Here is a 25,766-nt window from a genome sequence, read left to right as displayed (position 1 = left end):
AATCACAATGAATATAACAATCAATATGACAAAAGGTGTATAAGAACCTCACAGAGATTATAAAATCTAACTAAAATATGTTAATGAACATCTAAATAAATGTCAAAATATGCTGTGTTCATGAAAAGGGAAATTTAATAAAATGAAAATGTCAGATCTTCCTATATTGATCTATTGTTTTAAAATATCTAATCAAAACCCTTTGTGTGTGTGTGTGTGGAAAATGCAAGCTGATTATAAAATTTATATGGAAGATGAAAAAACCAAGAATGGTCAAGAATAGTCAGGATGAGACCTATTCTACCAGATATAGGACTTGCAATTTAAATTGTGCACTATTGGCACAGGGGTAAATAAATATCCCAATGCAACAGAATAGAAAACTGAAAACGGAGCAACCTAAATGTGGACCCTTGATATAGGAAAGAACTACTACTACAGATCAGTTGGGAAAAGAATGCCTATTCTTTTTAAGAAGAAAGGAAAAAAAATATTCATAATCATTACATCATGTTTTTTCTTCATCCTGTTCTCTTTAGATCTGAACTACATCTCCATCATCTGCCTTTTCTTTCTTAACTATCTCAACTCAAAACAACCTCTCCTTTTATAACCCCACTGGGAATGAATATCAGTCACTTCTCTTCTCACACATTCTATACTTTTCTTTATTGAAAAGAAATAGGTGGACAATATGCCCTAATGATGAGGAAGTGGGGTGGAAAGAAGCTTTAGTTAGCTGGTGGTTCATTATTTTTGGACAAAAAGAGACTTGAAATTGACAGAACTGTAGGGGTCAAAAACTTTCATAGCCCAACTAATGATTCTCCTAGTTTATTATAAATAAAAAAATTTAATATTTACTACATACAGTTAAATTATAAAGAAGATATTGTAGGCACCTGAATAAATCAGAAAAGAAGAAAATTTCTGTCCTTATAATATTTATGAGTTAATGGGAAATTAAAAATAATTACAATATAAAACAAAATAATGTAAGTGCATAAAGTGGCACAAAGTGCTGTGGCCCTTGGAAAGGCCTGGGTGGGGATGAGTTAGCTCCAGAAAAAGCTCACTCATTAAGCTGATTGAGCTAATACTGAAGGCTGATTAATATTTCGGCAAGGTAGAGAGGGGATTAAGATTTAAAATTAGAATAAAGGAATAGGCTGACAGTCGGTAAAACATAAGGCCTGAATGGAAAATGGTAGAACTTTTAGTTTGCCTATAATGTATGTCACCAGGGATTCTATTGTTATTTTGTGCAGGAAATTCTTTATTTTGTAGAATTGCCCAAAACATTGTAGAAGTTCAACACTTTGTCTCCAGGGCCACTAAGCATCACTAGCACCTTCCTCATCATTGGGACTACCAAAAATGCCTCACATGGCTCCCAAACCCTAGAATGCATATGAGGAGTGACAGTATCCCTCTCTGTCTAGCACCAGTGGAATGTATGATGCTCCATGGGAGTTAAAATGGAAAGGTGTATCATTGACCCTTTTGGCTTCTGGGAAGAGACACTTGCACTTAAGTTTTAGAGGCAATGGAGAATTATTGATAGTTTTAAAGTAGGATAATGGCATACTTTGGTTCTATAGAAGTAAGAATATGCTGGCAGTAGAGGGGTAAGTGGATTATGACATGGGGAAGTTGGAAGGGGAGAGGAATTAGAGACTTTACAAAGGAAGCAGATCATTCATGGTCGGACATATCTGGGGGTTAACTGTGTGTGCATGGATGTGTGTATGATGATGATGATGATGATGTGTGTGTGTGTGTGTGTGTGTGTGTGTGTGTGTGTGTTAGAGGGAGGGAGGTGGGAGAGAGAGACAGAAAAATAGGACAGAGTTGAAGCCATGAAATCACAAGAAAACTCAAGAAGGGAGAAACAAGATGGGAGGAGTTTACAGAGATCATGAACATGGTGCTGAAACTTGATTGTGATGAGCTGGTAAGAGAAATAAATTTGAGATGAAAGAGGGTTTGGAAGAAAAGAGAACATTTAAGGAGGCAGAGGGAAGTTTCAGTACAAAATAGCACATAGGAGAGGCGGTATTAAAAAGAGGAGTATCTGACCTTCGGCGATAAGGAGGAGACACTACTGGTTTTTATTTGATAAATATCTGCTCCACAACAGCAAATGGACCCGATCCTCTCATGACTGTTTTTTTTTTTCCTTTTATCATTCCTTCTAGGAACATCAGTTTCATGATGCTATCATCTTACTCATTTGCTGTGTTCCAGAAAAACTCTGTGTACATTAAAATTTTATAACTTATATTCAACTTTTGTAAGTTGAATTGAATTTTAAGTGCACTGTGCAAGGTTTCTATTTAAAGGAACCCTTTGATGGGCCCTTTTGTAATGTGAGAAATTAATTCCAAATGTATGTGTTTTACAGTTCCAAACTCCGCATCTCTGGTTTTCTTCTCCTGGACAGCTAACTAGGTCATAGCATTCTATTCTCAGAGCCCCAGCCCCACACAAACACTAATTGGTTTTCGCATCTGAAAGGTTGTGCATCACTTTGCCATTTCTAAATTTACATGATATAATCTATCTACAAGATGGGAGATTTCAGACCCTGTGGGAGGAGCAAGTGCCACATGCTTAGTTTTCCAAATATATCTAGAGACACAAAGTATTTTAAAAGAGGCAGAACTTCAGACATGCCTTCCTCAATCTCAGATTTCACCAATTTGTCATTTCAGTAAGAATGACTGAATTCCTTTTTTTTTTTTTTTTTTTAATCCTCACCTGAGGATATTTTTTCCATCGATTTTTAGGAGAGAGTGAAAGGGAGAGGGAAAGACAGAGAGAAACACCGATGTGAGAGAGACACATCGATTGGTTGCTTCCCGCACGCCTCTGACCAGGGCCAGGAACCTGCAACCGAGGTAAATGCCCTTGACCGGAATCAAACCTGGGACCCTAAGTCCACAGGCTGATGCTCTATCCACTGAGCCAGACTTGCTAGATCAGAATTACTGAATTCCTATTACCTGTGGAGCAAATATCTGATACATTTCCCATCTTGACATTAATTTTATAAAGGAAAATAATCATCACTAAAAACAAATATGCAAACAAACAACCAAAACCCCATCAAATAAAGAATTATAGGCTGCAAACTTCATAACCAAAGTTGTAACACATAAGTGTACCATTTTAAAGATAAGTGTTGAAGGCTCCGAGACCCGAAACTGGGAGCATACATTAGTGAGAACTCCAGGCCAAATCTTGTCCTCATTTTTTTAAAGCATGATGCCAGGCTAAAAATCACACTTTGTGTGATTTTAATGAATAGTTAGAATGCCTCTTAGATCAGAGGTTACTAGTACATTGCAAGGACTTTTGGAAGAGACCACCGGGTAATCAGCCTTCACAATGTTCTCCTTTGGTCCCAGCTGCTGTTTCACCTGGGATCCCACTTTCCTCTTCCATTTATTCTATCAGTTGCATCCCCTTCCCACAGAGTGACTGGCAGGCTAGCAGTGTAGCATTCTCTCTTCGAATGTGTCTCATACTCAGATGTATATTGGAATCACCTGGGAAATTTAAAAGATTCTGGTGCCTGGGTGTCACCCCCATGGATTCTGGTTTAATTGGTCGTGGGCATTGGTGCCTGTAAAAGCTCCCCAGGGATTCTAATGTAAAGCCAAAGCTGAGAGCCACTGTCTTCCAGGCTGTTAAACTCCCGACTCTGCTGGAGTTAGTTCATCAGTTCGTGCATCCTCAGGCTCTTTGACTTTAAGGACCTATTGATCTCTTGTCTCACTTGCTCTGTCTTTCATATACACAAGCTGAAAAGGCAGGCGTGGGAGTAGCTGAATTCTTTCTCTGACCCATTTCCAGAAGAAACTGGAAGAAGTCTAGCAGATATAAGTACTGGTAAAATATATCAAGTATCTGCAAAGTGCCACCTCCTGTACCAGAGAAATTCTGAAAGCATAGGAAAGTCCTGGGTGAGAATTCCCACTCTGTCTCCATAACCTTAGGAAAGTTGCTTACCCTTTCTAAGTCTCAACTTCCTCATCTATAAAAATTGGAATACTTTACTCCCTAGGGCTCACTTAGATGATTATTCAAGGTGTTTACTGTAAAATAGTACCCAGCATGCAGTAGATGCTCAATAGTGATAGCCACTTAAATGAAACAAATAGAGAAAACAGTTAAAGCTTGTTCACTGATTATGCCCCAAATTAGTAATAATTATGATTTATGGAGACAATTTATCCAATTCTTTATAAAATTTAACATTCATTACATATTGGCTTTATGACAATCACACTGCAAGGTGCTAGGGATATAGTTATGAATAAAACAGATATTCATATCTTGGTGAATCTTACACCTTAGCTACTAGTAAATGCTTTACCTATTCTGGAGTTAATTGCAAGCAGTCTGAAGACTGAGCTTGCTATAGGGAAGGTACAACTAGCAAACTGATCTTCTGCGCATACTCACAGCAAATGCTTAGAGTATACGAGGCTGTTAAGAGAAATTTGCATCAAGTAGACAGACAATCACTTAGAGTTCCATAACACTCATGAAGGAGGGTATAAAATGTCTTATGAGACTATCAAAAGCTGCATCTTAAAAAATGTAATGGGTTTTCCCCACCCCATTCAAGCAGTTTTATGAGGAGTGGTAGACCTCTCTGGGTTCTTGAAGGTCAGAGAAGCTGTGTTCCCTCCATCCCAAACTCACTCAATTGGGAGTGCTACTGTGTCTTCCATGCTGTATAGCTCTCTATGAACTATAAGTTGTTTGACTTGCTTGTATTATAGGAACTTGTATCCTTTGCTTCAGTCTTCTGGTATCTTTCCATCAATCACTGACTCCTGTGACAGCAATGCCTCTCCCAATAACAATCCTAAGAGCTGGTAGGTAACTTTGCCCAAGGTCACTGAGCTGGTAAATGGTAAGGTTAAGCCTGAACCTCGGATGTGTCTGATTCCACTGCCCATCCTCTTAACCTCTGCCTCAAGCAGACAGACCTCAGCTGACTGTGCTTTGGAAATATCAAAATCTGACTGTTCAGAGGATTAATTTTAAAACCATAAGCAAAGAATAAGAAGATCAGATGGAACTAGAAGATGATATTGTGACCGAAACTAATCTAATCTTGGCCTGTGAGCCCCTTATGAAATTATGTCAGAGACTGGAATCCAATAAAGCCTTGTGTTCAGTTTGCCCGGTTTTCAATCAAACTTGCTGATACTTAATCTCATGACATCCCTAGATTAAAGGCTTCATGATTCAGATTCTCATCTCTTCAAAGCTGCAGGTACAACTCTTTCGTTAGACCAGGAATATAACAAATGCAGCTAAAAAGGCAACAGTAGCTCTTTATAGATGGTGTCAGGTCCTTGCTAATCTTTCTCCACCTTAATGATAAATATTTGTACTCTGATGACCGTGTGTGTGAGTGCACATGGGTAACAGATCATGTGTAAATGCTCTGGAGTTCATGTGGAAGAACAGAGATTTTAAGCCAGTCTTTTCTGATTTTCCATGGGTTGTAGTGCACACTTTCTAAAGTATTTGTTGGGCTCACAGTGATTGCCTCTTTTGCTCCCCATCCAGAACAAGGGTCCCTGGCCACCATGCTTATAGGCATGAAATATGATCATACCTCCACTTCAACCACATTTGCTTAGACCAGAGGTGGCCTTTATATCCAAAAAGGGCCAATCACATCCTCTCTTATGGCAGACTGCATTTATTCCTAATTTATTTTGCTTTTTGTATCTATGCCCTTTGCCACATGCCTTTGCAGTTCTACCCACTTGACTCTAGTTTGACTAGAGGTTGAGTATATTTTCTCTCCCTGTTGATGCTGGACTCAGCTATGTGACTTGTCAATGGAAAGTCATAGGATACAAACTGAACAAAGGCTTTAAATGTGCATGTGAATTTGTGTTTGTCCCCTTGAGTTCCTAATGTGTGCCCATGAAAAGAACATGCCTCAGGTATGTGCTGTTCCAAAGAGGAGGAGAGGAGGAGGAGCAGACCTGAATTCAACCTCCAGCTCACAGTCAAGCCCATCTAAAACCAGCCCACAGAAACATGATCAAGAAATAAATGCTATCCTATCTAATAAAAGAGTAATATGCAAATCAATCATCACTCTGCCACACCCAACAAGCCACGCAAATTAACCCAACCAAGATGGCTGCAGCCACGGAGCAAGCAGGAGGCTTGGGTTTCCCTGGGAATGGAGGAAGCCAAGCTTTCCACACACCCTGGCTGGCCCAGGCCTCCACTCAAGGCTACAAAGTTTCAATTATAGAAAATAAATAAATCCCAACAAAAATGGCTGCGGCCACAGAGCAAGCAGGAGGCTTGGCTCCGCTCAAGGCTACAAAGTTTCAATTATAGAAGATAAATAAATCCCAGATACCAGGGCCTCCGCTTGGGTCACTGGGGGGCGTGGCTGGCCTGCAAACCACCACAGGTCCCTTGCCCAGGCCACCCCATGCCCCAAGGGAGCCCCCACCCTGATCCGGGACACCCTTCAGGGCAAACCAGCTGGCCCCCACCCGTGCATCAGGCCTCTATCCTATCTAATAAAAGAGTAATATGCAAATTGATCATCACTCCAACACACAAGATGGCTGCCCCCATGTGGTCAAAGATGGCTGCCCCCATGTGGACACAAGATGGCCACCACAAGATGGCCAGCAGGGGAGGGCAGTTGGGAGGGACCAAGCCTGCAAGGGAGGGCAGTTGGGGGCGATCAAGCCTTCAGGGGAGGGCAGTTAGGGGTGACCAGGCTGGCAGAGGAGGGAAGTTGGGGGTGACCAGGCCTGCAGGGGAGGGCAGTTAGGGCAAATTAGGCTGGCAGGGGAGCAGTTAGGCATCAATTAGGCTGGCAGGGGAGTGGTTAGGGGGTGATCAGGCTGGCAGGCAGAAGTGGTTAGGGGCAATCAGGAAGGCAGGCAGGTGAGCAGTTGGGAGCCAGCAGTTCTGGATTGTGAGAGGGATGTCCGACTGCCCATTTAGGCCCAATTCCACCAGGATTGGGCCTAAACGGGCAGTCGGACATCCCTCGAGGGGTCCCAGACTGGAGAGGGTGCAGGCTGGGCTGAGGGACACCTCCCCTTGCCTCCCCCCTCCCCCCCCCCCCCCCCCCCGTGCTTGAATTTGAATTTCATGCACCGGGCCTCTAGTGGTTATATATCCTTGAGTTTTGGCTGAATAATATTCTATTGTATGGATACCACATTTTATTTATCTATTCATCTGGTGATGGATATATGTGTTGTTTCCATCTTTTGGCTATTGTGTCTAGTGCTGCTATGAACATCTGAATACAAGTATTTGTCTTCAATTCTAATGGGTATATACCTAGGAGTGGAATTGCTGGACCATGAGATAATTCTAGAATGCTGACCTTTCGGTGCTCAGATCTGCAAAACTGTTTCTTAGTTCCTGAATAAAGAATTCTTCATTAGATTCTGTAAGATAACCCCAGAATATTTTCAATAATTTTCCTTTGTTGCTGTAGCTAGATAATCCTTGCTTAAGCTAGAGTTAATTGGCCATAATATTATTAAAAAAATGGGCTCAAAAATTCCTATTTCAAAGTTTGCCACAAGTGATACTAATCAAATTGAGTGACTATCCTGATGAGATTTCGGAATCCGACTTGCCTCTCAGACTGTTGCTTAGATTACCCCTTACCTTTGGGACCAGGCGGCATAAGACCTTGCATTTAGAGCATATTCCAATTCAAAACGACTCCTTAAAGCTGCCACATGGCTCCGGCCAGGTCCTCCTTTGCTCACCAGGCAATCAGAAGAAGAGGAAGGTGAGAGAGACCCGCTGCTGTTACTCGATGCAGGAGACATCAGCTGAGTGAAGGAGGAGTAGTTTCAATTATTTAATAAATCCAACAGGCTTAAAGGCATAGGATAGAATATGGCTTTATTTTAACCTTCTATTCTAGGATTTCTCATATTTTAATTTATATTCCTCTCAGCTTGCTTCAAGCTTTTCCTTTTGGCCTCTGATGGCAACATCTGGCTAGCTTACTTTACTTTTGTGACCTAGTTCTATATTGAGAGCTGGCCCATTAAATGTATGCTCATTTTTCAGAAAACAGAGTAGGCTCAAGTCAGATTCATAAAATAGATATTTAAAAGGTTATTATTTAATGGTTAAAATATTTTCTACATTTTTTTCAATGGTGATAAGATTCATGGCAGAGTCCTTTAAATTGTAGCTTAAAATTATTACTTTTACATAAAATTATTCCCTTTGCATAAAATGGATTTACACTTTTCCAAGAATGTGCCCATTTTATAAAACGAAGAATAATGTCTGGTAAGTATGAGGACTAAATAGAGTTGTGAAAGACTTTTTAAAAATAGTTACAAATAGTTAAACATAACTAGAAAATAGAAAAGTATGAGGAAAGAAAATGAGAAAGATAAGAGGAAAAATAGGAGAGTAGTTTTCTTGAGTTTTTTACAACTTTGCTGTTTTTTCATTCTACCTAACCCAGCTGAGAACATTAGTGCTATTGTCATTATAATTTCATAAGACATGTATATGGTAGACTTTGGTTAAAAACATAACATATATAAATTCTAGGCTCTTCATAGTAGCCAAGACATTTCTAAGGAAAGCTCTGAGAATCATGTGATGTCGGTGTTGAAACAAACCTTCAAATTCTTCAATGATCAAATTTCTTCTGTGTATCATTTTGAAGTCAGTTTGGTAGGCTGATGGGAACCTCCAGTGATGAGGAACTCATTGACTCCAGATTTCTTTCTTTATCTTAGGACAGCTCTAACCATTAGAAAGCTCTTTCTCAAAATAAACCAAATCTACTTTTACACTTCATATCCATATGTTGGCCCAAGGAAAACAAGGCCAATCCCTTTGCCATTTGATAGTTCTTCAGATATTTAAAGACAGCTATTGGGCTCATCCTAATTTTTTTTCTCTGGGACAAGCATCCCTGCTTCCTTTAATTGGTTCTCAAATACATGATTTTCAATCTGTTAGCCACTTTGATCTCTCTTTTCTAAAGTTTTTGTCCCAGTTTTAATTATCCTTTTAAAAGGACATAATTGGGTCTTATTTCCTTTGGCCATCTCAGAACAGAGATGTCTCTCTCAACTTTATTTTAAGTGAAGATCTGATGAGCAGTGCCTTCTTGCCCTTGGTCTAAACCACTGACTAAAATGTTGAAGAGTAGAGAGGATAAAACCTTATGAAACTTCCATAAGTCAAGCCCCTTAAAACTGATTATGGTCCATTAATTAGTGAAACCTAGGCCAGCCAGTTCTCTTTGCATATTGTCCATAATTATTCATCTTCTCCACCAGAGGAGATTGTGCTAAGAGGCTTGGTCACTATAACAAGACAAGCTAATTTAGCAGATCTTAGTATTGTCCTTGTTCCTGGAATCTACCCTATGATCTAATTGGATATATCCCCAGGCTTGAAGCAACCATATTTCAAACTTAAAGGTTCAAAGTGAGAGACTATTTGGAAATCAAGTCTTAAGGGCATCTCTCAGCAGCCAAGGCCTCTGGCTGATGCTTTTGTTTTTGGGGTATCTGCAGCCCCACGAAATATATGACTTCTCTCCACATGGTATGTTTCAGGACTGAGAAGGGAAAGGACGTTTTATGCCCAAAGACTGAAGTTTCCTTCTACATAAAAGGCTACCTCTTTAGAGGATCCAGGCCAGAGTCATGAGCAAGAGTCATCACTGCAGATCACAGCAGGCAGCAATTGTAGACCAGAAAGCCTTTTCCACTAGACTAGATTCCAGTGATTATGTTGAGATTTTTTGGGGGGTGGAGGGGAAGAAACCATTCTTTGACTAGTTCCACTTGGAGATTTAGTTGTGCAATCTCAGGTTGATGCTGTTTCCCTCCACCTCATGCCCCTTCTCTCCATATGTGTGTATATATGCAGGCTTGTATGTGTGATGCTCATTCCCCTCTTCTATAACTCTCATTTGCATTTGGGAATATATTATTTTTGAATTAGTGCTCATGTTTTACTTCCTTGCCTATTTTCAAATGCTATCTCCTTACCAGGTGTATAGAAAATTGAGGCAATTATAGAGAAAATTAAACCAAGCAGCTCCTTGATATTAAGGGAAGAAAATTCCATTAACCTGATTACCAATATATTTCACTTTGTGCAATATATGTGTAGCATAAAAGCAATGCCTCCCAATTAATGTATGCACTAATTATAGTGATAATTTTTCCTTTTCTCATTGAACATAAATGAACAATGGCTTAATATTTTAGCTTAAGTGTCACTATATGTAGGAACATGTATATAGAAAAATTAGTTTAAGTAATTACCTTCTAACATATTTGTTATTATTTTCAAATTGCTACATATCAATTTTTTTTTAACCTGGGTATGCCTGTGTCCATTTGCCTGCCTGATTGTTGTTGAAATGGCCCCAAATTCACCCTGGATTTGCTTTGTCCCCCTAGATGCAGTAAGTTCTGCTCCACCCTAGGAGCCTAATTAACAGGGTGAAATAGAATGGAGTTATGGACCCTCACACTCTCTTTCCATAAGCTCCATCTTACCTACATTCCCCAACATCCTTGGACAGTAAGGGCTTTTTTAATGAACACATTTCAGAAGCTAAATTTCTTACCTCAATGTTGCAGAGACACTCTTCTAACTTGGTAACAACTTCAGAAAATTCAGGTCTTCCCTGTAAAATAAAGAAAGGACTTGTCTCCCCAAAGAATAAAAGAGAGGCAACACTGCTTGGATTTTAAAATACGGTATTTGCATTTGTAAAGAATGAGATAAACAAAAATGTATATTTTTATTTAAAATACACTTGTATTGAAGTGTTAATTGAATGTTCCTTTGCTGTTCAGGGAGGGATGTTGAGTCTCCTGATAAGAGTTTTAAGTCAGAATTTGCAACTACAGTCAGATAATAAAATAGTGGAAAAGCTTTAATTAGCTTTGCATGTTTTTAAATGGCAAGTTTCCTCTTCAAAAGGAAAGAATAAAGTGAATACTAAAAACTATTAACTATTTCTGTGCCTTATACTGTCCAAGTCTCTATAGGAAAAGAATTGCTAGAGCTAATTTTATAATTAGCTTCACTTTTGAAAATACCATCTCAGATTCAAAGCTAAGATCAATAGAAAACTCATGACCACATCCTATTTTATGGGTTTAAGATAAACTTTTTATCTTCAAAAAGTGCCATTAAGGACATTGTCCACTATGAACCTCCATGTCTGATGAGTTTGGTTAAACAAACATTTATCATAATCTGATTATATTTCATGCTTTGGTCTAGTTGCTAGGATTATAAAAGTGATTAAGAATCTATGAAAAAAATTCTTGGAATTTTTGAAAATGTTCTTCTCTTCTGAAGAAATTCTATACCTCCTTTGTCAGATCCTAAGGACTACATAAACTATCATTTCTCCTTTTATGAAACTTTCACTGCCGGGAGCTGGATAGCCCAATTTAACATTCTGGTGCAATAACCAACTAATTTAGATTTTTAGTAAAACAATTTCTCCCTTAATATCTAACTCTCCCCTGAGGATACTGCTTCTCCACAGCCCTCCCAAGTGGAAGCTGTTTTCTCTTGCATATTCCTTGTACCTCTAGGTTGGTGGGGGGTCGCGATGGGGTGAATGTGGGTCTTTGTCTTCCTCACTTTCAAGTGCTTTCTCCTCTAAAAACTACCAGCTTTTTCAGTTATTCTGTTGAGTCATTCTTTGAAGGTTTTAATGTCACTGCTCACTATCATGCTCTTAGTGTTTTATTATCCATGTAGATAATTATTACAATGGCCTCACCTCTGGGTTCCTTGGTCTCTTCTTTTGCAATGATCTGATCCTCCACCTTCCCTTGTCCCTTAGCTCCCTTGGTAATACCCCTAAGCCCTTTTACTAACAATGCTGGATTCCCTTCCTTGTACTCTGTCCTCTCAAGCTCCCTCAGATCACTCTCTGGACTCTATGTCCTTTCTTTCTAACTCACTTCTTCTGGAACCACGGTGCCAAAAATCTTTGACCACACAAACTATTTTATTAGTTAAAAAAAAAAAAAAAAAACCCAACTTTTTATTATGGCCATTTTCAAATATACCCTAAAGTAGAAAAGAAGAGTACAATAACTCCCCCCCATATATATGTTATTCAAACTTAAAAACTATGTTTCTGTTAATATTGTTCCATCTAGCTATCTATTGTCTAATCTACATTCCCTGTTTTGTTGTTGTTGTTCATTCTGCTATCTTGTGACTGTCACTCACCCACCTCCTTTTCTCCCTTACTTGGCTTAGATTTCACTGACAATCATAATCAGTCTCTTCCACACAGCCTCAACTCCCTAGCCTTATCATTTATTTTGTACACTACTGGAAAAATCTCCATGTTAATTAAATACATCTTGATTGGTCTTACTTCAAAATCATGACCCTCTAACTTCAAATGGGCCATCAGTACAGCCTAGAGAGCCTTCTACATATTTCTAGCTTACACTCTCACACTCCACATGGCTATGTCGTACCTTCCCCTCTTTCCTCAAACCTCTAGTTCCCACTCCTATATTGACCACCCACCTATTTCTAAACTCACATAATGTACTTCCACTTCTATTTCAATAGATGCACTTTGCCTACTTCTATCCAATTCCTTCACTGTGTACTGGTTCTTATCTCTACTAAAGGAAATTGCTCTAACAATAATTCTCCCTTTTATTTTTTTGCATCATTGATGTTCCCTGTCTATTATTTAATCCCATCAACACACATACTATAAATTCACCCCAGTTAAAAACAAATAAACAACAATAAAATAAAACTCTTGACTCCACTTCTTCCTCAAGCTATTACTCCATTTTTCTGTTTACCAAAATTGCTCTAAAGTCTTGCCTAAATTTACAGTTTCCTATTCGCCTCCTTCTATTTGTCCTCTACCCCAATCAAGCTTTCTTCTATTACACTCTGCTGAAACTGCTCTTGTCAAAGATGCAAAGACCTACCTCCTATCACTAAATTTAATGGTTAAGTCTCAATGCCCATCTTACTTGAAACAGCAGTAAATACAAATCATTCATTTGTCCCTAAAATATCTTCATTTGAATTTGAGATCATTACTTTCTTATCATGTTTCTCCTCTCTCACTTGCTATTTCTCAGTCTTCTCTTTTGGTTTCACTTCCTTTTATCTTTAAATTTTGGATTGTTCCAGGACTCAGTTTGGAGGTCTTTTCCCCTCCCTCTATTTAGAGTTAATTTGTTGAAGATTTAATTCAGTCTCCTAGCTTTATAAAACACTCCCAAATCTTTATATCTAGCCCAGTATTCTCCCTTCAACTCTAAACGTATACATGCAATTTCTTGTATTCATAGTCTTCCTTACTTCAGCAAATGCAAGTCCATCCTTTCACTTGCAGAGGCCCCAAACCATAGGATAATCTCTGAATTCTCTGTTATACTCTTGCCTCTAATCTACCAGTAAATGTATGCAGAATCTGAGTGGACAAGTAGTATATATATTGAATCAACCCTGCCCCATACAAGTATAAACTCTGGACAAAATTCAAAAGATAGCTACCTGAAGGCAGTAGAGTGAACAAACACAGGTAGATTCTGGAAGAAAGTCAGTTGGAAGAAAGGAAGGGCATGAGATAAGTTTCCCACATTAATATTATTATTTTTATTACTATTATTCTTGCAACATTTACCCTGGGAGCACGCCCCATCTGCATCTTAGGGTGAGACTAGAATTCTGATGAAACACCTGCAACAGGTTTGCTTTCTTAAAGAACCAGGAGACAGGATTCAGGGCAAGTAGAGTGTACTAGCTATAGTTTTATAACAAATGATCACAAATGTAATGGTTTAAAACAATACCCATTTATTGTCTCACAGTTTCCATGAGTCAGAAGTCCATTACAGATCAGTGGGGTCCTTTGCTCAGGGTCTCATCAGACTAAAATTCAGGTGTCATCTAGCATTGTGATTCTCTGAGGCTCAGGGGCCTCTTTCAAGCTCACTGGTTATTAGTATTCATGTCCTTGTGGATTTATGACTCATGTTTCTGTTTTCTTACTATTGCTCAGGGATGACTCTCAAGCTTTTAGAGGATGTTCACAGTTTTCCTTGCCACCTGGCCCCAATAAGCAGTTCATAATATAGACATAATTTGCCTTTTCCTGTCCAGCAAGTTTCTCTAACTTCTTCCTCTGTGACCAACTGGAGAAAACTGCTCTGCTTTTCTAGGCTCATTTGATAGGTCAGGTCTGCCCAGGATAATCTTCCTTTTGCCCATATGAGGAAGCATGATTATGGGAGTAATACCTCATCATGTTCACATGTTCTGCCCTTATCCAGGATGGGGGGAACTATCTTTGGCATGCACACCAGGGACAGGAATTTTGGGGACATCCAAAGAAATGAACAGAGATCCTGGAAGAAGAGAGCCTGGAAATGCTAGTTCTAGGATCTGCATATAAACTCTGCCTAAATCTCTGACTGAACTCTGAACTACATATGCATGGGGCAGGCTCTAAGCAGCCCACAGAGGCTAAAAGACGTGAACTGAGATTAGATCCCTTGTCCAATACAAAGTATTTTTCTTACTATTTTTTCATACTAGAATTATCTAATTTTTATTCTCTGCTTGTGGAAAATCTCTGCTCTCTTCAGGCCCAATTCATAAGACATATCCTTCTTAAAATGTCCAAGTGATTCCACAAAATAATTTCCCCTCTATATGGATTTACTTTATTCTTCCTTGTGTTATAACTAAGTATTTACATGTCTATATCACTAGTTAGAAAGTGTTTTGAGAGTAAACCATGGTTTATTTACTCCAGCATACCTATCATGAGCTTAGCAGAGCTCAAATTTGTCTTTTAAATTGCATCATGATAAAAAATTATCCAGAATCTAACTACCCCTTGTCTAAACCACCGGCATCTCTTGCTTATCCTATAAAATAAAAGGCTAATATGCAAATTATCCCCTCGACTGGGAGTTCGACCTGGAGTTCAACCAGGGGCAGGGCCTGCCAACCGCCCGCAGCCCCCCCCCCCCCCCCCCCGGCCTGCCCCGCCCCCGATTGTCCCGCCATCCTGATCGTGGGCAGGGCCAGCCCACCAACCTCCCGCGTCACCTCCTCCTGGACAGCCCGATTGGCCCAGATCAGCGGGCCAGCTGGACCCCACCTGTGCACGAATTTGTGCACCAGGCCTCTAGTATTATTATAATTGACTGACTTCTTTTGCTGCTTCTGTTCTTTGCCTATTAAAGTATGTTCCCAACCCACAACTAACATTACACTCAATGATAAAAAGCTGAAAGAAAGTTTTTCCTCTAAAATCAGTAAAAGATAAGGATGCCCATTCTTTACACTTTTATTCAACATGATATTGGAAGTCCTAGGCAGAGCAACTAGACAAGAAAAAAGAAATTAAATGTATCCAAATTGGAAAGGAAGAAGTAAAACTATCACTATTTGTGAGTGACATGATATTATATATAGAAAACCATAAAGATGACACACCGAAACTGTTATAACTAATAAAGAAATTCAGTAAAGTTTCAGAATACAAAACCAATATAGAAAAATACATTGTGTTTCTATACGCTAATAATAAGCTATCAGAAAGAGAAATTTAAGCCCTAACCGGCTCAGTGGATAGAGCGTCGGCCTGTGGAGTGAAGGGTCCCAGGTTCGATTCTGGTCAAGAGCATGTACCTTGGTTGCAGGCACATCCCCAGTAGGGAGTGTGCAGGAGGCAGCTGATCAATGCTTCTCTCTCATCGATGTTTCTAACTCTCTATCTCTGTCCCTTTCTCTCTGTAAAAAAAATCAATATAATATATTAAAAAAAAAGAAAGAAAGAGAAATTTAAACGACAAGCCCATTTACAATTGCATTAAAAAGAATAAAATACCTAGGAATAATTTTAAACAAAAAGTTTAAACACCTGTACACTAAAAACTATAAGGCATCAATAAAGGAAACTGAAGTAGACACAAACAAGTGGAAAGATATTTCATGCTCATGGAACTAAAACTGTTAAAATGTCCATACTGCTCAAATCAGTCTATGGATTCAATGCATTCTTTATCAAAATTCCAATGGTTTTTTTCATAGAAATAGGACAAATAATCCTAAAATATGTATAAAATAACAAAAGACCCCAAATAGCCAAAGCAATGTTGAAAAAGAACAAAGCTAGAGGCACCACACTTCCTGATTTCAAAGTATAGGGTGTCCCCAAAATTCATTGGAATAATTATAAAAGCAGTGTTTATTAAAATACATTTCATTTTTAAAATGGAGCCATCAGCTGTTACATTTTGGGGGGACACACTGTATATTATGAAGCTATAGTAAACAACACAGGAGCCAAAATATCATTTTTAAATGTACTACAAATCAAGTAATGCTCACAAAAGCCTCCAGTTATTCTCATCTTAACTAGGGAGAAAAACCAAAGCCCTTGTATTTATCTGTAAGGCATGCAGAGCCGGCCCCTATGATTCCCTGACCTTCTCTTCCCTTCTGTACTTGACCAGCTAACTTACTCAGGCCCAGCACATCATCCCCTCAGGGACTTGGCACTTGCCATTCTCTCCACATGGATTGACCAGTGTCTTCACCTTCACCTTGTCCACCATATTTAGAGCCCCCAAGCTAATTCTGTCTGTTCTCTTTCTTGCTTTATTTATTCCATAGAACTTATCACCAGTGACTTAATACATATTTTCACATTTATTTGTTTATTGTTTATATCCCCTCATAGAATGTCTACCCCATAAGGGCAGGGATTTATTGTATTCCACTGCTCTGTCTCCAGTGCCTTGATAAGTCCCTGTTCTACAGAAGTTTTCCAATAAATACTTATTGAATGAATGATAAAAATGAATGATTTTGTGTTTTATTTATATTTTATTTCAAACTATCTTATCATATGGGTAGAAGATTTTTATTACAATTTACTTCAAGTTTTTTTTTTAATCAATCAGTGCCAGAGTTATAGGCGAGTAGCCTTTTTTAAACATCAAATTACAATGTGTTAATATTTCATTAGAGGATTAAAAGGGCATCAAAATAACGATGAGATTTAACACTTACTAAACAGAGCACTTCATTTATCTGTTACAATATTTTGTAATGTAGTCATATATTACTTCTATTTTAAACATAAAAAGGCAGAAAATAAGAAAAATTAAATAGTTTATCTAAGATAGTCTAGTCAGTAAATAGCAGAATTGGATTCAAAGCTCAGGAGAGCTTGTGATCATGATGTTCCTGCATACACCCTTTCTAAATGTGGCATCCAAATCCATAAGGGATAATTCAGTTGTGATTACATAAGATTCAGTGCCTGAGATTAGCTTCTGCATACTAGAAGGAACACTGGATTGAGAGCTAAAAGACTTGAGGTTAAATATCTAATACTATGTGACTTTGGACAGTTCATTAACCATTCTGAGTTTCAGTTTTCTAAGCCTCAAATTGAGTTGCAGCATTAAAAGAATTAAATATGTCTGAAGCTTCTCAAAACTGTAAAGTATTTTACAAAGTAACAATCTTTTAATAATCTATACTACTGAGTGTGTCCTGGAGGTGAGCTCTCTGAACTTATGGTCAAATGCTTTACTAGTTTGGTTTAAATTCTATACAAATTAGAGATTCTAGCCACTTATCTGGCATCTTGTGAGAACCCAAGATGCTCTTTGAAAGGGAAACGAAATGAAATAAAGCTTCAAAAAATTTTAAAAATGCTTCATGAGCTAACTATATTGAAATGATGGATAATAAATGCCAACATTATGATGTGCATTATCCTTTGCTTTCAGGTGGATGGCTCATACTCTTTGCCACCATGCTGCGGTTGGTGGCGGCTTGCCCTGCATCATGTTCGGTGTGCACCAAAGATGTAACCCTCTGTCACCAGCTAACCTATATAGTAGGTAATAACACCAATTACTAAAAAGCAGTGTTCATTGCCCCTGGCAAATTCATTGCCATGCTTTCAATGTACTGACTGCTTTCTGGGCTCAGCTTAAAGAGGTAAACTTTTAAAGAGAAGTCATTCACAGTGACTAATGACTGATAACATTATTTTATTTTCCTGTTCCTGGTGGTCTCAACCAAACTAAAGGCTTCCAGAGGTAATTGAGATATTTCACTATTATAAGAGAACTAGAGGCCTGGTGCACAAAATTTGTGCACCCATGGGGTCCTAGGCCTAACAGGTGATCAGGGCTGATCAGGGCCTGCCAGTAGGGGGGCAGATGGAGGGGAGGGACCATAGGAGGTTGGTCGGTGTGTGTCATAGCGACCCGATCATTCCGCTGTTTGGTCTATTTGCATATTAGGGAGATATAGATATAGATATAGATATAGATATAGATAGATAGATAACACCATTTCTTATAGCTACACTTTTCTTTCTAAAAGAAAAAAAATAGATCACTTTAATTATATTTTTGTCCACACTTTGTACAGATTTGAACTCTACCACTAGCTGATAGAAATATCAATGAATCAGAAACCTGAAGTGCAATTGTTCAGCATTAGTAAGATTAAGTGATGTACCAGCAAAATAGATTATTATCAAAGTGCATCTAATTTTGAAAGTCTAGTCTTTTTTTTATTGGTGGTAAATGAGCTGTAGAAATGCTAACAAGATATGCTGCCTGTATTCATTACATATTGCTTGCTTAAGTCAACAATTTAATAAGACACCTTATTAACAAATTTGAGGAGAATGTGATTTACATCCTGATATCCAAGAAGAGATAAACAAGTTATAAATTCCACCAATGAAAAATTTTCAGGAACAAGTCTGAGTTAAGATGGAGTGGAAGAAAATTATTTCTTTCATTTCTAAAATGGGAATTAAGCAGTAGCTGTTATTGCCATTCCTGACAGGAGAGAGACAGTTTTAAAGCTAGTTGGTTGGACACTGTTTCCAATCAGCATTAAAGGCATTTAAACACTAAACTCCCACCCTCTCAATTGTATTTCCTGACTTCACTACATTTGTGTGTGTATATATATATATATATATATATATATATATATATATATATTTTTTTTTTTTACCAGAGATAGCTGCTGTCTATAAGAAACAAATAGTGCTCATTTGCATTGCTGCACCTCTGATCATCCTTCTCATTTACAGAATGCCAACACTGTGAAGTTAAATTTCATAAACAGAGAAGTAAATAGATGACTTGTGAGTGGAGCATCCAGCTAGTCCTAGACAAGAAGTAATTGACAGAAGCAATAGTCTGTTCCCTCAGAGTCCACAAATCCCTAGAGGACTGAGGATCCATAGAAACTAAACTCCTTCAAACCATATCAAAAACAATGATGAAACAAAATGTCAAACTGGCCAGAATTAATTAGAATTCAAATAACCAGTAATACATGCTAAAAATAAAATACTGTGACTTAAGGTTGTTTGTGCTGCAAAGATGGGAGAAATCCTTACAAAGAAGGCACTGTGAAAATCCTTTGTCTTTTACATTTTTTATTCTCTTTGTGTCAGGGATACAGTCTGAGTGTCATCGGGGAATTGTGACTTGCTTCCCTCATGGTTGATTGTTCTAATATCACCTGTAGACCTCCCAGGGACAATGGGCCCTTCCATCCTTATGATACTGTCAGTTGCAGTCAAAACAATTTTAGCATGATAAAGATGTGTTACAATAACTCCTGATTATAATATATCTTTATTGAGTTAAAAAGCTTTGATTTCTAATGACAGAGCAGTGATGGCTCAGAGGTGATTATGGTGAAGGGATTTAACAGTTGGAAGCCCTGAGTACCACCTGTCATCATATGACGGACTTTATTGGAGGGAACAGATATTAGACAGGAGGCCAAGATGGCCCAGACTATAATGAGAACCCCACTGACAGATCCTCGGGTTTGTCTGGAGAGAATATAGATCCTTTACCAAGTTGCCAACGTTTAGCCTGGAGCTAAAAAAAGCAGACACCAGGGCTCCTTCTCACTCCCTGCCCCCACCCCCACCCCCCAAAGCATACCTATGTGTTTGAGAGAAAAGAGACTGACTTCACAGCACAAATATACATTACTAGGGGGAAACTGGCCAGCAAACTCAGACATGGCCTCGGCTCTTGAGTGAACCAGTCCTGGGCCAGCGGGCTGCCCCAGTCCTCACAGGGAGGAAGCCTGAAAAGCCACCTTCAAAAAACCATCAACGATGATAATCCCAAACAATGAATTAACTTTGACATATAAAGGAACAGATGGGTTTCTGTTTCTCAAATAAACATGTCACCGTAACAAAGAATATAAAAATCCATCATTCCGATAAAGAGCCCAGCTTCCCCTTTAACTGAGAAATCAGGGCCTCGTTTCCACGTTGTGTATTTTTCTGACCCAGGTGATAAGATTGCGCACAGGGTATTGATTATCTTCCCTCTCCACTGTCCTCCCCTCCCACTTGGGTGTATCTTGCCTCTCTAGCCTGTGCTTTTCTTCCCCCACAGCAGCCCCTGTGACCACCAGAGTTTTGATCAGCACGGATGGGTCCCTCTCCTCTGTAGAGAGCGCCAATCTGTCCCTCTTGTTCAATCTGGCCCTGCTCTCCTTGAGCAGAAACGGCATCCAGGACGTTCAGGAGGATGCCCTGCAAGGCCTTTCGAAATTGCGGACGCTGTTGCTGGAGCACAACCAGATATCCAGCGCTTCGCTGCCGGATCACGCCTTCAGCAAGCTGCGCAGCCTGCAGGTGCTGGCGCTGAGCAACAACGCCCTCCGCACCCTGCGAGGGGCCTGGTTCCGAAACACCCGGGACCTGACCCGACTCCAGCTGGACGGGAATCAGATCACTAATCTGACAGACAGTGCTTTTGGAGGCACAAATCTCCGCAGTCTCAGGCATCTGGATTTATCTAACAATTTCATTTCCTACATTGGGAGAGATGCTTTCAGGCCCCTGCCCCAGCTGCAGGAAGTGGACCTTTCCCGAAACAGGTTGGCCCAGATGCCGGATGTTTTTACTCCACTGAAGCACTTAATCCTTCTAAGTTTAGATAAGAACCAGTGGAGCTGTACTTGTGATCTCTACCCCCTGGCCCGGTTTTTAAGAAGCTACATGAAGTCTTCTGCTCGCAAGCTCAGGAATGCCAAGGACCTCAACTGCCAGCCATCTCCCACAGCTGTGGCCGGTGCAAAGAGTGTGCTGAGGCTGTCTGACACCAACTGTGATGCCAAGGCTTCCAACCTCACTGTGGTTCTAAAGGACAGGAGTCCCCTCCTCCCGGGGCAGGATGTGGCCCTGCTGACTGTCCTTGTCTTTGCAGGTAGGCCAGGAAGAAGTATACCCTGCTCTTCTCCCCCCTCTTGTCCATATTCTCAATGTACACTAAATGATGCCTCGCTCAGGCAATCAGGAAAAGCAGGGCTTGTGGAAGGGAGAGTGTATCATAGACGTAGGCAGATGTTAGCTGATTTGGCACAGGTTACAAGAATGTCCTGTTGCAGAAAAGCTCTCTAACATAAAGGAAACAACCTTGCACCAGAATTCAAGAGCTCTAGTCCGGGTATAACTAGCACTGTGATCCTAAGTTAACTTGCTATGTAGACTTCAGTATTCTTGTTTGTAATGAGGGAATAGTATCTATAGTTTATCAATTGTCCATACGCCAAAGAGGACTGGTGTATCAAGAGGCTGGGAAAGAGGAATTAGTAAAATTATGAGACATAGATAGTTTCTTCAAGGCACTCACATATGTGTGCCCCTCTGTGATGTGGTAAGAGTCAGTGAGCTTTACCAAGTACATGAGGAGATGCTATTATGATAATCATTGCACCCTCTTCAGGGGTCATACAGCAAAGTGATGAAGCACATGAGCTCTGCAGTTGGATTGCCCAGGTTTGACTCCTGGCTTTGCTCTTACTTGCTGTGTGGCTTTGGGCAAGTCATTCGACCTCTCTGTACCTTGGATTTCTCATGTTTGTGGTTTTGAAATAGAAGATTTCTCTTTGTCTCTTTCTAAAGCTTGGCCCATACCTTCACAGACTGATGAAGGAGAGGAAAATATTCAACCCTTTAAATTTTTATGGTAATTAAAAAAATTAAATCATGCATCAGCTGTCATTACATTTCACTGAATGAAGGATATAAAGTGATTCTTGGTGTCATTAGTGGAAGACCAAATCTGCGTGAGATTTCTGGAGTTATCTACCTCATTGTGCAGTTTCCCCCTATGCTTGCAGTGCATGGTAAAATCCTCTGCACCTGTGGTAACCATGGTGATGAGAAATGTGTGTGTGTGTGCGCGTGCGTGCGCTTGTGTGTTGGGAGGAGGGGAGGAGGGCTCTCCAAATCTGGAATACTAGGGACTTGCATCCAGGACTGGAATAATGTATTTTGAATATGAACTTTAAATAATTATTCCATAGCAGATTTCCAGCAAATTAATTGAACATCAGGTTTTTAACTTCTAAGTTATAATCAGGAGAGATGGAGACCAGCATCAGGTCTAGACAAAGGAAGTACCACTAGCAGTAATCAAACTCACTCGGAAGTCAATTTAAATTCTCTAAGAAAGATAAATTGTTTTACAAACTATGCAGCCATGTCAGTAATTATGTGTGCTAAGAAATAATTTACTATAAAAAGACAGAAACAATAGGACAGTGCATAGTTTTTCTTTAAATGTGCTTCTTAGAATACTAGTTCTAGAAGATAATTAATAGATATTGCAATAAAAACAAGCACAGATGCACATATAAGCACATATGTTGTGGGGTTTAAATAGGTTTGGGCAACACTGGACTAAGCAAAGTGCAATGGGCTTTTTTTCTGCAGCATTTCCCATGGGCTTTCCTCTGCTAACCAGCATTAGGAATCTAACAGGAAGATATAATGTAGAGCATTGCTCAAACTTATTGACCATAAACACTTTTTGTCACAGAGGATTTCACTGAATTATGTTTTGTAAGACATCGTTTTGGAAATATTATAACAAGGGTAATTTTAAATATCTTTTAAGTATCTATTTTCAGAGAGTATTTTGCTAAAAGTTAACAACTCTGCATTAGTGTAGGGAAAGACACAAATTCTAAGGATTCCAAAGATTTTGTGAAAATGATAGGAAGCTTAATTTGCATGAATAAATTCTGATAAATTATAAATATAGCTACATGCATTTTGTGTTATCGTATGAAATTATAATAATGTAATTTCCATTGAGTAATTGTTAAAGATACTGTATTGAAAAGAGACTCTTCTTTTACAAAACTGACTTTTAATATCAGTTTATTCCATTAAGATCCTAGTCCTTCTGAAGTAAAAGTGTGGTCACTTATCTATGCCTCTAGATTATGACAAAAAACACTTAGAACGCTAATTTGGCCTCTGATTCCATTTTCTTCCTCAGTTATAGATAAATCATCATCCTATCTAATAAAAGAGTTATATGCAAATTGACCATCACTCCAACACACAAGATGGCCACCCCCATGTGGTCAAAGATGGCTGCCCCATGTGGACACAAGATGGCCACCACAAGATGGCCAGCAGGGAAGGGCAGTTGTGGGTGATCAGGCCAGCAGGGGAGGGCAGTTGTGGGCGATCAGGCCAGCAGGGAAGGGCAGTTGTGGGCGATCAGGCCAGCAGGGGAGGGCAGTTGGGAGGGACCAGGCCTGCAGCAGAGGGCAGTTGGGGGGAACCAGGCCTGCAGGGGAGCGCAGTTGCAGGGGGACAAGGCCTGCAGGGCAGGGCAGTTGCGGGGGACCAAGCCAGCAGTGGAGGGCAGTTGAGGGGGACCTGGCCTGCAGGGGAGGGCAGTTGGGGGTGACTGGACCAACAGGGGAGGGCAGTTGGGGGCAACCGGTCCTGTAGGGGAGGGCAGTTGTGGGGGACCAGGTATGCAGGGGAGGGCAGTTGTGGGGGACCAGGCCTGCAGGGAGAGAAGTTTGGGGGGACCGGTCTTACAGGGGAGGCAGTTGGGGGTGACCAGACCTGCAGGGGAGGGGAGTTAGGGGTGACCAGTCCGGCAGGGGACCAGTTAGGCGTCGATCAGGCTGCCAGGGGAGTGGTTATGAGGTGATCAGGCTGGCAGGCAGAAGTGGTTAGGGGCAACCAGGCAGGCAGGCAGGCAGGCGAGCAGTTGGGAGCCAGCAGTCCTGGATTGTGAGAGGGATGTCCGACTGCCCGTTTAGGCCCGATTCCACCAGGATTGGGCCTAAACGGGCAGTTGGACATCCCTCGAGGGGTACCAGATTGGAGAGGGTGCAGGCTGGGCTGAGGGACACCCCCAACCCCGTGCACGAATTCTGTACACTGGGCCTCTAGTAATTAATAATAATATAAATAATAAGATCAGTTAATTTAAAACTAATAGGTGGTTATTTGGCACCAAACTCTGACATCTGGACACTTCTTATTCTGTCTCCTGATGGATAAACAGAGAAAGCTTTCATGAAGCTGTAGGGTGGTTTTAATATTTCAGTGAGAACTTATCATTAATTTTGCTTTTTATTTTGTTTCATTTTTCCAACTCAGAAAAACTATCAGAACACTTTTTAAAAATAGCAACAACGCCCATGGCAATGAAAATTCAACCATCTTCTTAACATCATGTTCAGTCTTCCTACAAGCTTCGTTGGCTGCTCTTGCTCTCTGCACAAACAGAAAATAACCATACTGGTCCAGGGATGCAGCACAGATGTAGCTCTAACATTAACAGTGCTTCCTTTGCCAATCAGACACAATTAGAAGGGAAACTTTACCCTATAATCAGATTATGGCTGTTCCATTTCAATGTCTGATGTCTATATTTAAGACAATTTAGGTATTTATTTTCTTTGTGTTTGGTTTCATACCTGCGTCAGTCATATTCTCTTTATGATTTGTTTTTTGGAATGCTTTTACCTAACAGCTGACTGTTGTAGGACATATAGGGTAATACAAAACTCAAATAACAGAGCAGCAATCGTAAGCATAAACCACAGAGACTATTCATTGAACTTTACTATATCAAAACACTGGGCGAAACATGTCACATATGTTATGTCATTTAATCTCTGGGTGGTATTAATTATCCCCATTTGGCAGAGATGGAAAATAAGGCACAGAGAGGTAAGAAAAGTTGCCCAAGAAAAGTGTCAGAACAAAGCTTTGAATTCTGAGTTTTCTTCCTCCATGTGAGAGAGACAGTGTATCAGAAATTATATTATTTTCATACATTTTTAACATCTGAAAACCAAAGCCCTCCTTTGGAATAAATCAAACTCCAGGAACTGGCAATAAAATTATTCTGATATAAATTTTGCTACTACTTGCCAAAAATTTGTGTCTTTAATAGAAATTAAATTATTTCAATATCTTATAGCACTCTCCTAGAGTGTATTGTTGTCAAATAAATTAAAATGCAACTTATAAGACCTCAAGATCTAGTAAACTACACAAAGTTTGGAGGATTTTACCAGAAATTGCCATTCTTTTTGGCTAATCTTTATCTTTAACAGAGAAAAAAGGAAAAAACCATGTCTGACACCTTTCCTTTTCTTTCAAGTTCAAAAAATATCATGTTTCCATTAAAGTTGTCTGCCATGGAGAGAACCAGGCATGATGCAATGAGCCTAGAATGCTATCATCTCATTCACATCTCTTATCATCCATTCATCTGGAAATGTCATTTACAGAAAATGGAATCCTCTGGGGAAACTGACTTGCCCAAGGTCACACAGCAAGTTATAATCAGAGCTAGATTTAGGATATG

At 39.7% G+C, this 25,766-nt stretch overlaps 1 protein-coding gene across 3 annotated transcripts in view; it reads right to left on the bottom strand.

Annotated features, from left to right (window-relative positions):
* TNNI3K (TNNI3 interacting kinase) overlaps positions 1–25,766 on the bottom strand; it is a 314,607-nt gene that overhangs the window by 46,938 nt on the left and 241,903 nt on the right. For all 3 annotated transcript variants that reach the window (XR_013959750.1, XM_080652368.1, XM_080652369.1), the window contains 2 exons: positions 10,652–10,711; positions 7,693–7,862 (listed from right to left, as the gene is read on the bottom strand). Coding sequence is in view for 2 of the 3 variants with exons in the window: in XM_080652368.1 (XP_080508494.1) it covers positions 7,693–7,862; positions 10,652–10,711 (230 nt within the window). In the remaining variant the exon portion in view is untranslated. The remainder of the gene's footprint in view (positions 1–7,692; positions 7,863–10,651; positions 10,712–25,766) is intronic.

The sequence above is a fragment of the Plecotus auritus genome (genome assembly GCF_963455305.1).
Source record: "Plecotus auritus genome assembly, chromosome: 2".
Classification (NCBI taxonomy): domain Eukaryota; kingdom Metazoa; phylum Chordata; class Mammalia; order Chiroptera; family Vespertilionidae; genus Plecotus; species Plecotus auritus.
This window is presented reverse-complemented; position numbering and strand designations above follow the sequence as displayed.